General features: G+C 37.4%; 6 protein-coding genes across 6 annotated transcripts; 2 read left to right on the forward strand and 4 right to left on the reverse strand.

Annotated features, from left to right (window-relative positions):
• The first annotated feature begins 326 nt into the window (after window positions 1-326).
• Window positions 327-1,967, forward strand: SOCG_00693 (protein phosphatase type 2A). Its single transcript, XM_013163113.1, has 2 exons — window positions 327-1,642; window positions 1,695-1,967. Exons 1-2 carry the CDS (start codon window positions 767-769, stop codon window positions 1,791-1,793), a joined length of 975 nt encoding a protein of 324 aa, XP_013018567.1. The 5' UTR covers window positions 327-766; the 3' UTR covers window positions 1,794-1,967.
• Window positions 656-2,905, reverse strand: SOCG_00694 (lipoate-protein ligase). Its single transcript, XM_013163114.1, has one exon. It carries the CDS (start codon window positions 2,567-2,569, stop codon window positions 1,901-1,903), a length of 669 nt encoding a protein of 222 aa, XP_013018568.1. The 5' UTR covers window positions 2,570-2,905; the 3' UTR covers window positions 656-1,900.
• SOCG_00695 (BUD22 family protein) lies at window positions 1,911-5,284 on the forward strand. Its single transcript, XM_013163115.1, has one exon. The coding sequence runs from the start codon at window positions 3,851-3,853 to the stop codon at window positions 5,039-5,041; it is 1,191 nt and encodes a 396-aa protein (XP_013018569.1). The 5' UTR covers window positions 1,911-3,850; the 3' UTR covers window positions 5,042-5,284.
• On the reverse strand, window positions 5,245-8,138 carry SOCG_00696 (autophagy associated protein kinase regulatory subunit Atg13). Its single transcript, XM_013163116.1, has 3 exons — window positions 7,855-8,138; window positions 7,684-7,779; window positions 5,245-7,470 (listed from the first exon to the last, which is right to left on the reverse strand). Exons 1-3 carry the CDS (start codon window positions 7,987-7,989, stop codon window positions 5,437-5,439), a joined length of 2,265 nt encoding a protein of 754 aa, XP_013018570.1. The 5' UTR covers window positions 7,990-8,138; the 3' UTR covers window positions 5,245-5,436.
• A 313-nt stretch (window positions 8,139-8,451) lies between these two features.
• On the reverse strand, window positions 8,452-11,411 carry SOCG_00697 (ribosome biogenesis protein Noc1). The gene has a single exon (XM_013163117.1). The coding sequence runs from the start codon at window positions 11,244-11,246 to the stop codon at window positions 8,628-8,630; it is 2,619 nt and encodes an 872-aa protein (XP_013018571.1). The 5' UTR covers window positions 11,247-11,411; the 3' UTR covers window positions 8,452-8,627.
• Window positions 11,412-11,587: 176 nt separating this feature from the next.
• Window positions 11,588-13,600, reverse strand: SOCG_00698 (mannosyltransferase complex subunit). Its single transcript, XM_013163118.1, has one exon. It carries the CDS (start codon window positions 13,181-13,183, stop codon window positions 12,167-12,169), a length of 1,017 nt encoding a protein of 338 aa, XP_013018572.1. The 5' UTR covers window positions 13,184-13,600; the 3' UTR covers window positions 11,588-12,166.
• Between the last annotated feature and the right edge of the window lie 73 nt (window positions 13,601-13,673).

The following is a 13,673-nucleotide window of genomic DNA, read 5'->3' on the forward strand; positions in this document are numbered from 1 at the left end:
ATTAAATTTTACAACGATTGCGGTAGAATCGTGTATAATGTATCCAAGCTTCTTCTAATACTAGACAAGCAGGAATTTTCGCGTATTGTACATTGGTTTTAGCATTTCAGGTGAATGTCCTATTTTTTGCACAAAATGTTCTTTAGATATTACTCTAAAATAAGAACAAATTGTTAATTTTCTATAGAAATATGCAAATACAATCATCCATGTCAATTTCACTGAAACGTACACGATTGATTATGTTTACTAAGGTTCTCTAAGGGACTTCAGTAGTAAGCAAAGTGTCATTCGTGTATTCTGTGCTTGAAAAAGCTTGAATACTAGTAAAACTAAGTAAATAGATATACATATAGATTATAGCACTTATTTATGATAATCATAATGAACAAAACCCCGTCTATCTGGCGGTGGGCAGACTTACGCCTTATACCGTATGAGCATGCACGCTATGCTTTTCATTTTAAGCCTATCGTATTGTAAAAATTAATAAAAACATTTAAGGTGTTTTGAACGTGAAATGGACTCCCATTGCATATTTGTTGAGAGCATGGTAAGAGCTCATGTCACTAACGAGAACAGACCATTTACGAACTAAGAGATTTCCTTTAATTTTCTACGATACCTCAATTTTTGCGTTTTACGCTTATTATATGCGCATATATTAATTTATTTATTGGTCTTATATATTGGATCACGGATATACCACTTTTAAAGGAACTATTTGCATTACTACATACATATTTAGATAAAAGTACCTAAAAAGATGAAAGAGCTTCCAGTAGAAAAATTACGAGACATAGATAATGAGACCTTTAATGAACATAGCGATTTTAAGCGACCTGAGAAACTAATTGAAGAGGCAAAGGATATGCAGCCATTTCGATTGTCCAAGGCGTATGTTCGGCTTGTGAGCTACATTCAAGCATTAAACGCTGCTTCTACAGGCATACAGGATTATCACGTCCAATATTCTAGCAGAGTTGCGAACGTTCTTGATGTTTTAGAGCAAGTTCAGGAAATTACTGACTCTATCCCTCTAGAACCCGGAAGACATCGTTTTGGAAATCCAGCATTCCGGAGATGGCATGCTAAATTAGTAAATAGGGCACCAACTATCTTGGATACAATTGTTCCTGCTTCCTTAGGTTCCGCCCAAATAGAGTTGTTGGATTATTTTCTTGGTTCTTTCGGAAATGCACAAAGAATTGATTTTGGAACCGGACATGAGTTGAATTTTTTGGGGTTTTTGAAAGGACTTGATTTACTTAACCTTTTGACATACGAAGATTGTGCAGCCGTAGGCTTGTATGTAACGCACAAATATTTGGAAGTTTGTCGTAACATAATTATGAAATATCGTCTTGAACCAGCAGGATCCCACGGCGTTTGGGGTCTCGACGACCACTTTTTTATTCCATATATTTTTGGATCTTCACAACTGGCTGCTCCAGGCGGTAATACATTAAATTTACGACCGAATGCAATTCTGGATAAAAAACTTACAAAGGAACTATCAAAGTCGAATTTGTATTTTAGTGCAATCGATTTTATCAACATTATGAAAAAAGGCCCTTTCTATGAGCATTCCCCCATCCTTTACGATATCACGGCTGTTCCTTCTTGGTCTAAAGTAAATCAGGTGAGTGACTTCTCTTGTCTATTCAAAGCAGACTTTTAACCAATTAAATTAGGGATTGTTAAAAATGTACGATGTAGAGGTCCTCAGTAAATACCCGGTTGTCCAACATTTTCACTTCGGTAATCTCTTCCCTTTTCAGCAATTCATCTAAACTGAGCAAAGGGAGAGAAATTTGGATATCATGAGAGCCGGAAAGGCACGACAGCATAAAGTCGTCTACAAAAAAATAAAATTTGATTATGTATGTTTTTTTTTTCTTCATGTCAATAAAGCGTTTATCACATGCTGAACAAGTACTTGCTCTACTTCCTTCAGTCCAACATGAACTCCTTGTGCTTGAAAGCTTGTAGTTGTTTTGTCTTTTAACCCGCAAGCAACAATCTTTTTAAACTTTTCCAAATCAGTAGACACATTAAGAGCTAATCCATGGCTTGTAATATTCCTTCGTAAATGAATCCCAATAGCTGCAATCTTTTCGTCATCTGTTAACCAAACTCCAGTGTGTTCATTCGTGTGTGCCGTCTTCATTCCAAAGTGTCTACAGGTCTGAATAATCGCTTCTTCGAGTTTAGAAACATATTTTCGTGGATTCAAGTGTAATGCGTTCAGATCTAAAATTGGATATACAAGTAACTGGCCAGGACCATGATATGTAGTTTGACCTCCTCTTAGTGCTTTGATGACTTTGACTCCATCAATGGTGTCGTCTGTACCGGTTTTTGTATCTCTTCTACCCATAGTATAGACTGGACAAACTTGAGCTGTAAGGATGGTAGGTCGTGGAGGAAATTGAAGCTTTTCCGCTTTAAAATCTAACCATTTTTGAACAAATCGATGTTGACATTCACCAAGACGAAGATAATCAACCTTTGGAAATCTTGAAGTGAGAAACGAAATATGCTGAAACCCAGATTTATCAATACGCATAGGGAATTATAATTATAACAGTAGACTTTCTATTTTAGTAACCCTGAAATAGTACCCTCAGGCTTTTTCATTTAATGACTGCAGTACAGGAGACACCACGGTGTCTTCGGGAACAAGACGCATAGAAATTTCAAATTTCGAGAAGCAGTTAGATTCAAGATCTACTGAACAAATCGACCAAGAATATATTGCGATTATCATTGATGTTAATTTTGTAATGGAATTTGTATTATGGTTTGCATATTGTTGAGCAGAACATAAAGATGATTGAAACAGAGATTAAAACAGCTAGTACCTTTGAGGAACACTCATTAAGAAGAATTGAAAATATTATTAGTATTATTATCGATCCATCAATACTTATTTTAAGTAAAAGGCTTCGTGGAACAGTCTCATCTTCTGTTGGTATGAGCTTGATATTCTAAATGAATCCACGATAATTCATACTTGAAGGCTATGTGATTTCGATGTTGATATATGATGCTCAATTTGCTTAAAACATTTCAGTCCATCTTTCGAGACTAACTTATGAAGATTCAAACAGTCTTCCTTTCTAAGAGCATAAGAAGAAACACTTATAGTCTCAAGAAAGGCAAAGGAACGATTCTGATGTTTTCCAATCTACCTCTAAGTACTTGCTTTACTTTTACATATTATTCAGAGACAGTAGAGCATATCGGTGTTGCAATTGCACGGATCTCACTTTTACTGCCTAATAAGACCTACTGGTATCATAAACTTATTTCTTTTTTTTAACGACAACCGCATTACACATGGAAGGGTTGTACTGAAGGATGAAGATGGTACCAATCTTGCTTTTCTTATGCTGCACATTGTAGCATAAGAAATAAAACATTTTCGTAACCCTTATAATGTTTCCGAAACTTGTTTGCTATCCCTTTTGTTCTTTTCTTTTCTTTATTTCATTCTTAAAGACTATTATTGACCACGAAGGTAATAGAAATTAACTTTGTATCTGTTATTATGTACCCGGCCAATTTCAATTTTTCGAGGTTTCTCTAACAATTTGTTTGAACTTCTATTTGAAATAATAGAAAGAGAATCCTTACCAAAGAATTTAAAGGGAAAAAAAATAGCATTGGCTTAATTGTTTACTAACGATTTTTTGTCTTCTCCTTATTACCTTCAAAATTCGAAAACTTTTTGGAAATCATATAAATAAAGCAAAAGCGTACAAAGGAGTCATTATAATTTTTATCTTTATTTAAAAAAGTAAGTTCTAATTACACGTAAAACCCTTGTTCAACATCATTTCTCTTCATGAAGCATAAAGCGAACAAAACGTCCAAACCAAGGAGTTCAAAACCTCGTTTGAGCCCAGAAGATTTACAGAAACGTTCACATCACTTTAAGAAACAGTTAACTCATGCTCTGAAGAAAGCTGTTGGGTTTGAGCGTCAAAAACTTGCTCGAAGAATTAAAAGTGCTAGAGAGCAGCAAGAGAATGATAAAGTTGCTAGATATGAGAAAGAGCTCGACTTTTCGAAAAAGTATGATTTTTCTAAACTTACAGAATTTTGCTTCTACCGTAAAGTCCTACGTAACAAAGAATATCGAAGTTTGCTTGACGAGCATAAAGTGGTGGAGTTTCCTTCAGATATTACTAATGACGAGGAGAAGAATGTTATTGCACGCTTACTGAATTCAAATCCTGTCACGGAATCCGTCAACGCTACCTGTCGTCTTCTTGATAAATGCATCGTGATGAATAATCCGGAGGCGGATACCCAACCTAGAGATCAAAGTTTATCATCAAAGGCCGAACCTGAATTACATCCTGATCGTCTTCGTCAAAATCCGTCGTTGAACTCTGACAAGTCAGAGACTGAAATTAAAGCACTTCAACAAACTAAACCTCAGCATGAAGTGACTACTGAATCTAATAGTTCTTCAGAAATCAATTCTTCTATTGATCAATCTCATGAAGATAATGTCAAACTTGAGAATCGTGACATCTCACCAGAGGAGGGTGTTGATGTTGATTCCCGAAGAGAGGCAGCTACGAACGAGAACGAGAACGATGAAGAAGATGAAATGTTCACCATTCCGGCTACGAAATCATCTACTTCTAATCTTCCAGAGCTTGCTGCTGGCTTCCTTGACCCGTTAGGTGAGGACGATGAATTTGTTCAGAAAGAAATGGACGAAATGGATCGCCCCAAAAGAAAGAATCGTCGTGGACAGCGTGCTAGGCAAGCTATATGGGAGAAAAAGTTTGGAAAAACAGCTAACCACGTTGTTAAAAAGAGAGAACAAGAACAATTAGAAAGAGAGGAACGTCAACGTAAGTTCGAGGAGCGTGAAGCTAAGCGTGCACGAAAAGCTGCTATGGCGCAACAGGATTCTAAAACTTCGCAAGCAGAAAAACTTCATCCATCGTGGGAAGCTAGGAAAAAACAAAAATTGCAGCCAGCAGGTCCATTTCAAGGAAAGAAAATTGTTTTTGACTGAATGTATAGAAACACTGCTTTTGGTTTTGTTGATGTGATGCATAAAACATTACAATCGGTGATTATATAAAAAAAAGCATCCTTGGGGTTCAATTAGGATGTATATATATGGTTTTGATGGCTATTTCATATGATATCCAAATAATTTCAATACATAATATTCATAAACCTTTGTAAGCCTAACTAACGCGAACCATAAATCATATTTTTATTAGAGCATTATAGTGCAAAGTATTGAACGTTACGAGGCGTATGTTTATTTCTAAAATTTTACTTCATTAATTACTCTCTCAAAAAGCTCTAATTTGAGGAAAACGTAAAACAAGGATATTCAAAATTAATAAAATCCATGTAACGAGACGCTATGGCCTTAAAAATCACTTCATTATTCCTTTATTATCTTTTGATCCGTACCGAAGTTGTAGGGTGCGTTTCTAAAGCCATGTCGGTCATCGCAAAGAGTAGGTCATCATCATAATTCGCATTATGTTCATTAAAATATTCAAAAGCAGGAGTGGAAGGGGCAAGACAATGATGATCTTCAGCCATGGAATCATAATGTTGGTTCGGATACTGCTGAGAAAGATTTGAGTCAAGCACAAACGAAGGTGCGGGAGTCTTCGTAGCTTGATAGCTTGCAGACGTCAGAGAGTGGTCCAGAGATTTTGACAGACTTGTCTTATATTCGAAACGCGGAGGAACCAAAGAAGAAGTACTTCTATTTGTCTCTCGCTTTTCGACTATCGGATAAGTAGCAGGCGCTACCGGATTTTTCTGGCATTTATTAAAAGAAATCGGAAGCGAAGCTGGAGCATTCCCTCTGGTAGGCTCTTGAGGCACACATGCAGGAGACAATGGGGACAAGCTAATTGAATCGGCTGGCTTTTCAGAGAAAGAGAGTCTTGAGCATAAGGCACTTAAAGTATGGTCATGCAATATATGGGGATTTGAATTCGCTAAATCTTCTCTTGGAGCCGAGGCTTTTTCGTGTGTAATCGCAGTATTCCGATTTGGTGTAAAAGATCCGAACCCGAAAAGGTCGTTACTACTTTCGGAGATATTACGTGGTCCTATATGGGAAGATTCATTCAGAATCGGATCTTCCGGCTTTCCTAAAGAAGAAGATTCTGACTTACTTTCTCCGTAGTGTTGCAGATGTTGAGCATGATTATCTAATAGCTGTATGAATCCGCTCAAATCATCTCGTGGTGCATATTCAGTCTCATCAGCGACTTGGCCGCTTCGATCTACACCAGTATTTTCGTAGCTATCGTGCCTTTGAACACTACGAATAGGCTGATTAGCAGCCAACTGCAGTCGAGCTCTCGAACTGGTGCTTCCTCTTCGCTCCTTTGGAACAAAACTACTGCTGAAGCGCCGAAGCATCGGGTGATTATGAATATCGTTGCCACTTAGACCGGTACTCCCAGAACTAGGAAGAGTAGGCATTTTCGGCCGGGATTTACTTAAACTTTCTGAAATAACGGAAACCCTGTTTAATGAAGAGCAGGAAGGTCCACGATGGATATATCGATTAACTGCAACTTTTGGGGATATGGACATTGTATCCAAATTAGATCCCGGAGAGGCAGAAAGCGAAGGGGATTTAAAAGGATGTATAGAAACAAGGGGGGCAGCATGAGCAGTTATTGACTCAACACTAGCAAGCTGTTGAATCTCAGATTCCAAAAGTAAATTCGGATCATTCAAGTTTGATTGTCGCCGAACTAACGAAGACGCGTGAGGATGCAAATAATGATTTCCACCATCTGTAGCCGACTGATTTCTATCAATACGATACTCAGTGTTGGGCGAATCAGCAGAAAGAAGTTGATTGGATAGCATAGCATCAGGATCATGGAACTGAAAGTTGCAGTCTTTCCGATATTGTACTGAGATACGAAAATTTCCCATAGGAGTGTTTACAGGACTGAACGAATAAGCAGCAATGCTGTTTCCTAAAGTAGGGGAAAGGACTGCATTAATAGGAATAAAATCATCGTGAAGCAAGTTATCTGATGAAAGAGTACACCCGACTTTTAAAGAAGCATTGTGAGCTCGAAGTCTATTAATACGACTTTTAAGCTTCCATAAAGGCATTATATGAGTATAGGTATATAAAGAACGGAAGAGGACAACTAGTTTTTTGTATAATACAGCCATTTCAACGGAAGTCGAAGAACTCCCGCCATCTAACGATATAACCCAACGTTCTAGGACAATTTTTGAAGCATTAGAACGCTTTAAATCGATGACATGATGCTGTTTTCCATCAAACAAAGATAGTTTTTGATTCCTAGACAAGTCCGACATATCCAAGTATGTATGTAATACCATCGGAGGAATCTTTCGCTCCACAGTCATATCAATCGACTTCCATAATTTGAACTGGTCTGCATACACATCTGTTTCATTAACCTCTAAATTAAACTTAATAAGACGTTAGCATAACAATATAGAAAAAAGAAGGAAATGTGAGATTGACATAGATGCAGAAGATAACTTGTTTTGCTAAACAGGATAGAAAAACAGAAGTACAATTTCCAATTGTAAGCTTTCTATTTCCCTTTCCACAATACATTTAAAAATCCGTATATAAATTACCTCTCGCAATCTCTTATCATTTATTCATTAAGGACCTACCCATTTATTCCTTTTGGTTCCTTCTCGAGATGAGTTGCTCCCAGCTATATTAAGTCGTGATTCCAATATTACTAATCCTGTCTTGTAAAAGCAATGCTAAAGCCAGTTAGTACACTTGTAATCCCTCACTCATCATTATTCCTCTCGAAGCATAAACTCATAAACACATACGTGAATCACTTGCCCAATTTTCGCACTTTTCCCCCCTATAGAGGAATTGTCTTTAGAACTATCAATCGGGGAAGCACCATTATGTCCATCAGGAGCTGAATACATTGGGGGAAGGTGTGTTGTGGGTCTGGGCATATCAATTTGGTTTCCATGAATACAATCCAGCAGTAAGTAGTGTGTATACGATTGGTATTAAAGAATTAAATATTGTACAACTAACTATTAGCTCATTCTTCTCGTAACAAAATCTTCTGAAAGGATTTGAATTGGAATTGTTATGCGTGATTTGGGAAAGGTGTAAGTATTAGAGGCGATTATGTACATAAGCATATTGTGAGATCTAATGATGCGTTATCAAAGATAGCAATTGAATTATTTATTTGTTATTTATAACGTCATTATTATAAGAAATAAATTCTTCTCTACTTACTGCACCAAAATTCAGTAACACAAAAACAAATAGACTTGTAAGAGCAAACGAGGCAACAATTATTGATATCTATTAACGCATTATTTACTTTTAATAGTTTTAGAAGACATAGTGTCTTTCGGATCTCTGTCTTCACTCTACTCCAGACAAAATGAATACATTAACAATTTCGTCAACCAAAAATCCCACATTTATTAGGTAAATAAAATATCCTATATTAAACAAAATACCATTTTAATGTATCTATAAAATCCCAATTTCCTTAGTTCAAACATTTTTTCTTGGAAGCAGCGTTCAGTTGCTTCCTTTTATGAGGATAGGTGAAAAAGAATCACCCAAACATTTAATTACCTTCCAACAAATGAGCATAAGAATCTGCATCAGCGAAAACAGGCAAATCTTTAAGAGTCTTTCTTCGCTTATTCTTTTTGGAAGATTTCTCTTCCTTTTCGCGTCGCTCTTCTTCCCCTTCAGATTCTTCATCTTCACCATCTTCAAATGGAAGTAAATCTTCTTCGTCTTCCAACAATTGCATTTCATCTTCAGATCCACCCTCTTCTGTATTAGGTGCATCAGCAGCATTCTGGCGAGGTTCAGTTTCTTCGTCTGAGAACATTTGGCCTTCGTCTTCCTCTTCTTCAGCGCTCTCTTCGGCTTCTTCTGAAGGCTCCTTTGGTTGTTCAACCTCTTCTCCATCAGAAAAGTCCGCCATTGCCTCATCCATAGCCTCTTCATCGAAATCACTTTCTTCTTCGTCCATTTCCAAGTTCGGCTTGGAATCCACAAGTGCTTTCCATACCTCGTCTTCGTCCATCTCACCTTCTTCATTTACGCTAACCTTCTTCTTATTAGATTGCTTTCCTTTAATATATTTATCATTAAAGAAGCGATGGAAGAACAGTTCATCCACGGGAATTTCGCTTTCCTGTTTTTCAATAAATTGTTCCGAATTCATAGGCACGTTACCTTGACCGGTACCGGTAGAAACAATACCTTTGGAGACGCTGCCAGCAAGGGGTTGCATAATAGAGTAACCTTTAGCAGCAGCAGATTTTTTAGGATTACGATATGCAAACTTATCGAGAAAGTGGCTCAAGGTATGAAGGGAAAGATCTGGCTTGCCTTCAATTTTTTTCCCTTGTACCAACTGCTTTGCCAGCATAGATACGGTAGGATGGAAATGACTCAAAAATGGGTATATTTCCCAAATACAACTGCGATCGGCATTACTATACTGGGGATCTCTTTTCCGTCCATCGTAAGCGTTTGAAAGGTCGGGCTTGGCAAAAGCACCGTGACTTTCTTTGTTTTCTTGTTTAGTGTCTTGCTCCTCTGTATTCTTTTCATTGTCAGAAGTTTCGTTCTCTTCTTCTTCCTCAACATCTCTAAACACTTCTTCTTCATCGTCGTCAAACTCGTGCATTTCTGGCTTGTCAAACATTACACGGAGTGACGGATTAGAATCCTCTAATTGTTGAATAACATGGAAAAACCCAGTAACAAGAGAGGGGGATTGCCAAGCGGCAATCTGAACCATTCGCTTAATGAACGCACGTACACGAGCAATATTATTGTCAACAATTAAAGATTTATATAACAAGTTCAAGTAAAGGGAATGCTTGGAAGAAGTAGGAAGCCGTGGATCTAACAAAGATTCATACAAACTTTTGTAAAAGCGATCGGGAACGGAGTCCCGGGTAGAGGAAGCTTGGAAAATTAACATAAGTACCTGGATGGCAGTGTTGAAAGAAGCAGTATGAGTAATTGTAAAGAGGGTGTTCATATGCTTATCGAAACTTTCACTGTTAATTTCCGCAAAAGGGTAAGCTCGATTAACACCAGTAAGAATGGCAGAAACCAAGCGAGAATTGGAATTCTCTTGTGCCTCTTTACGGATATCGGCATCCTTTTTCCGTTTTTGACTCTTTTTGTTATCTTTGGCATCATGAAGCTCTTTCTTTTCATCTTCCTTATTTGCATTTTCTTCTTTTTCAAAAGCGAATAAAAGCTTTGTGAAAAAGACAAAATAGATTTCGATCAATAAGTTTGCGACATCTGTTTGTTTATGAGTCAAAACGGTTTGGTTGAGTGTAATCATTGTATAATAATGGCTAGTTCGCGAAGTGGTAGGGGCAAAAGCAAATCTTTCCAACTCTTTTGTAACGATAAACTTCATGGCTGGATGACTTGCTTCCAATTGAAGAATTAAATAGGATGCCTTAGATGCTATTTTGTTGTCCTTGTCACCAAGCTTATTCACAAGCAAGCGCAACAAATTTTGTTCCTGTTCGGGCTTTCCTTTTAATAAATCAAACATGGTAGAAAGCATTTGACTTTTCACAAACATCAGCGGATCAAAGGAAAGCACTTCCACATGTTGAATGTATTTGAAATAAAACGACTTTAAATAGCTCTCAAAAGCCCACACCATTAAATGTTCATCAGTGACACCCTGGGATCCTAGACAGGGCTGTTGTTTCATATACTGTAACTTTCTGTCTGGTAATAAACCTCCCAAAAAGAGGTCCTTCAGAGTGCTGACACTTTGGGTATTTTCATTACGTGATTTTTTTGCACAGAGTGCCAATAAACTTTCCAATGGTTTGGCTGCATGAATTGGAGATTCTTGGACCAAAAGCGTTAAGGCAGAAATACGATCGCTCGTAGTACCTGAGCTAATCAAGGTTTGCATCATTCGTTTGTCGGTGCTTCCCGTCTCCAAAGAATTTGAAAAACGTTCAGCATCTTGTTGCAAAAGAAATATTCCTCGTTGTTCTAATTCATTGGCCTTGTCAGAGGAAACTGGTTTCTTGGTAGGTTGAAGTTGCGGTAACTGGATATTATACCAAGGAATACCAGGATCAAATCTAACTCCTGCTGGTTTAGAGTCTATGACAGCTTCACCTTCATCATTAAAGGTAAATTTCTTTCCCTGCTTGGGTTTGGCCGCTGCAATCGCCATTTTTCTAATTTACTTCCGAAATGAGAAGAAACCCGTTTAGTTTACAAGATATCCTCCAATCCCACTTAAAATTTTGGTGATCCTGATAAAATCGTCACGGACGAACTTCAAATGTACAATTGGAAATAAAAACGAAGTTTCGCTGCAGATGGGTTTTTTTTTCGTAGATGTTCAGGCACTCCAAACTGTCAGAAATAACGACTAGTACGGTAAACAATATTACAAGGAATTGCTCTACAATACGGTATATATGGGTATGGCTGTCTTATTGATTTGAGTAGAGTTCTTAAACAAAAAATACACACGGAAGACTGGAAGGTAGGACATGAGGAAAAAGAGCACTATATCCATGTAAATTGACTTCTATATATTTATCTATTAAGAGACTTACAAGGCCATTCTGAAAGAACAGTCAATATGACTGACATGTACAGAAAGGCTAGTAGTAATCATAAGTTTTTTCCATGTAAACAAACAAGCACAATTATGAATGAAACAAGTAAACATTCATGTATAATAGAAACAGAGTAGTATCCAGGGGATGATTGCAATCTAAGCAGCAGGAAAAGAGTAATTAATTAATTACAGACGTAAGTAAATCACAAAGGAAAAGAAAGAATATCATAGTATGAATTCAGGTACAAAATCACCAGCATAACGATTTGTCATATGCAAAAGCCATAATATTACCAGAAACACACAACGTTCTAATTAAATCGCGTAGATCCATATATAATACAAACGTTTACCAAAAAAAAAGTAAAAAGAACGGTAGTGAAGCGACCTGTACATCCGTTCTCTATATGGAGGACGAAATATAAGTAAATAGCAGTTTTCACAGGTGTCCTTCATTTTAGCGTAGTGAAACTCAAAGGAAAAATTAAATTCATTAAGAATTCATAAGGACAAAATTAGCCCGTTTACTCATCATAATGGAAGACCAAGTAATTTGGCAAACCATAAACTTTATAACCTAAACGTGATGCCATCTTTGCAAATCCTTCACTTTCAATCAGATGATAAAACGGAAAAGTTGGAAATACAGCACCATCTCTATGGACATTAGCCTTTACCATCAAAGCAGTAGTGCCTACACCATTCAACTCCATCAGCGTTCTTGGGTCACCGTTATCGTAAGTATGGGCCATTAACAAACGGTATGTTGCAAGTTCTGCATATCCTTCCAACAAAATATCATCTTTACCCATTCCTTTAGCCAGATTACGAGCATGATCGGAGTCTACCCAGCTATTAAAATCATAGGGAATTAAATTGCCGTTATGACGTTTATAACAATTGGCTACAAGCACATCTTTATCGAAAGAAGTCATATCCTCAATCAGCCTTTGCGGAGTTTCCACAATATCCGAATCCAACCACAATACCCAAGAAGTCTTAGGTCCTAAAGTCGAGAACAAAAGCGTATTTCTAGAGGCAGCAATTTTAGAACGACGCTCCTTTTGTACTTCAAGACTGTGACGCTGCTTTTCTGATTGTCCAGAGGACAAGCCAGTATCTTGAATCATGATTTTAACATCGGCAAAGCGTTGATGCTTAGGACCCTTTTGGACAGCTTGAACAGCAGCTCTCAACTCACGATGAACTTTGGTACCATCTTTTGTGGAAGGTATGATAAATCCAAGAGTAATCAAATTTCGAGGGTACGTAAGCTTCAATAGATTTTTCCAGTATTCTGGATAAAAGCGAGCAATTGGGGTCAATATAAGGACTTCTTCCTTCTTTCTCACAGCATCTGCACTCGCAGAAATTTCATTCATGTCGTAAACGACGATTGATTCAGTGTCCACCTTTGGAATTTGAGGTTTAACGACATTGGTTTGATGTAAGGACGGAGTAAACAAATAATAAATAAACGCAATTCCCAATGCGACAAACAAGAGTTGTCCAACAATCCTAGATTTGTTATATGCACGCATAATGACGGATCAGCTCTATAACCAAGTATAGTACCTATTAATTCAAATTTGATGTGCTTCAGTTCCTTATAAGAGGTTCGACAATTACCGGAAAATGGTTAAAACAGACGAAAAAGTAAGCAAAGTAAACTGAAATATCAGCGAGATAAAGTAACCTTTGTGACAAAACACTATTGATTTACCCTTTGCTGAATTTTACAAGCTTCTTTGACTTCAAAACAGACAATTGACAAAAGCAGTCCAAGAAGGCTTTAGATACCTACTTTATTTACTTCTTTTATGCTTTCAGTAAAGTCTTAGCACAGGAATAAGTGATGCTAGGAACCTTTCAACCAGCCTTCACTTGTGAACGGCAAAAAAGTACTGGTTCTGGTTACGTAGAATCGTAGTTGAGCGTTGAGCCGTTCGACACCGCCCCGCAAGATGCCTTCACAGTATAAAGCATTACCGAAAAATGCGTAAATGTTTCGTAAACATAGCCTTCGACTGC

Source organism: Schizosaccharomyces octosporus (genome assembly GCF_000150505.1).
Source record: "Schizosaccharomyces octosporus yFS286 unplaced genomic scaffold supercont6.2, whole genome shotgun sequence".
Taxonomy (NCBI): domain Eukaryota; kingdom Fungi; phylum Ascomycota; class Schizosaccharomycetes; order Schizosaccharomycetales; family Schizosaccharomycetaceae; genus Schizosaccharomyces; species Schizosaccharomyces octosporus.

Coding starts and splice junctions, on each gene's coding strand:
- SOCG_00697 (XM_013163117.1), bottom strand. CDS start 11,246: ATGGCGATTGCAGCGGCCAAACCCAAGCAGGGAAAGAAATTTACCTTT.
- SOCG_00694 (XM_013163114.1), bottom strand. CDS start 2,569: ATGCGTATTGATAAATCTGGGTTTCAGCATATTTCGTTTCTCACTTCA.
- SOCG_00695 (XM_013163115.1), top strand. CDS start 3,851: ATGAAGCATAAAGCGAACAAAACGTCCAAACCAAGGAGTTCAAAACCT.
- SOCG_00693 (XM_013163113.1), top strand. CDS start 767: ATGAAAGAGCTTCCAGTAGAAAAATTACGAGACATAGATAATGAGACC. Junction 1,643..1,694: donor CTTGGTCTAAAGTAAATCAG/GTGAGTGACTTC, acceptor CAATTAAATTAG/GGATTGTTAAAAATGTACGA.
- SOCG_00698 (XM_013163118.1), bottom strand. CDS start 13,183: ATGCGTGCATATAACAAATCTAGGATTGTTGGACAACTCTTGTTTGTC.
- SOCG_00696 (XM_013163116.1), bottom strand. CDS start 7,989: ATGCCCAGACCCACAACACACCTTCCCCCAATGTATTCAGCTCCTGAT. Junction 7,780..7,854: donor AAATTGGGCAAGTGATTCAC/GTATGTGTTTAT, acceptor AACTGGCTTTAG/CATTGCTTTTACAAGACAGG. Junction 7,471..7,683: donor GAACCAAAAGGAATAAATGG/GTAGGTCCTTAA, acceptor CGTCTTATTAAG/TTTAATTTAGAGGTTAATGA.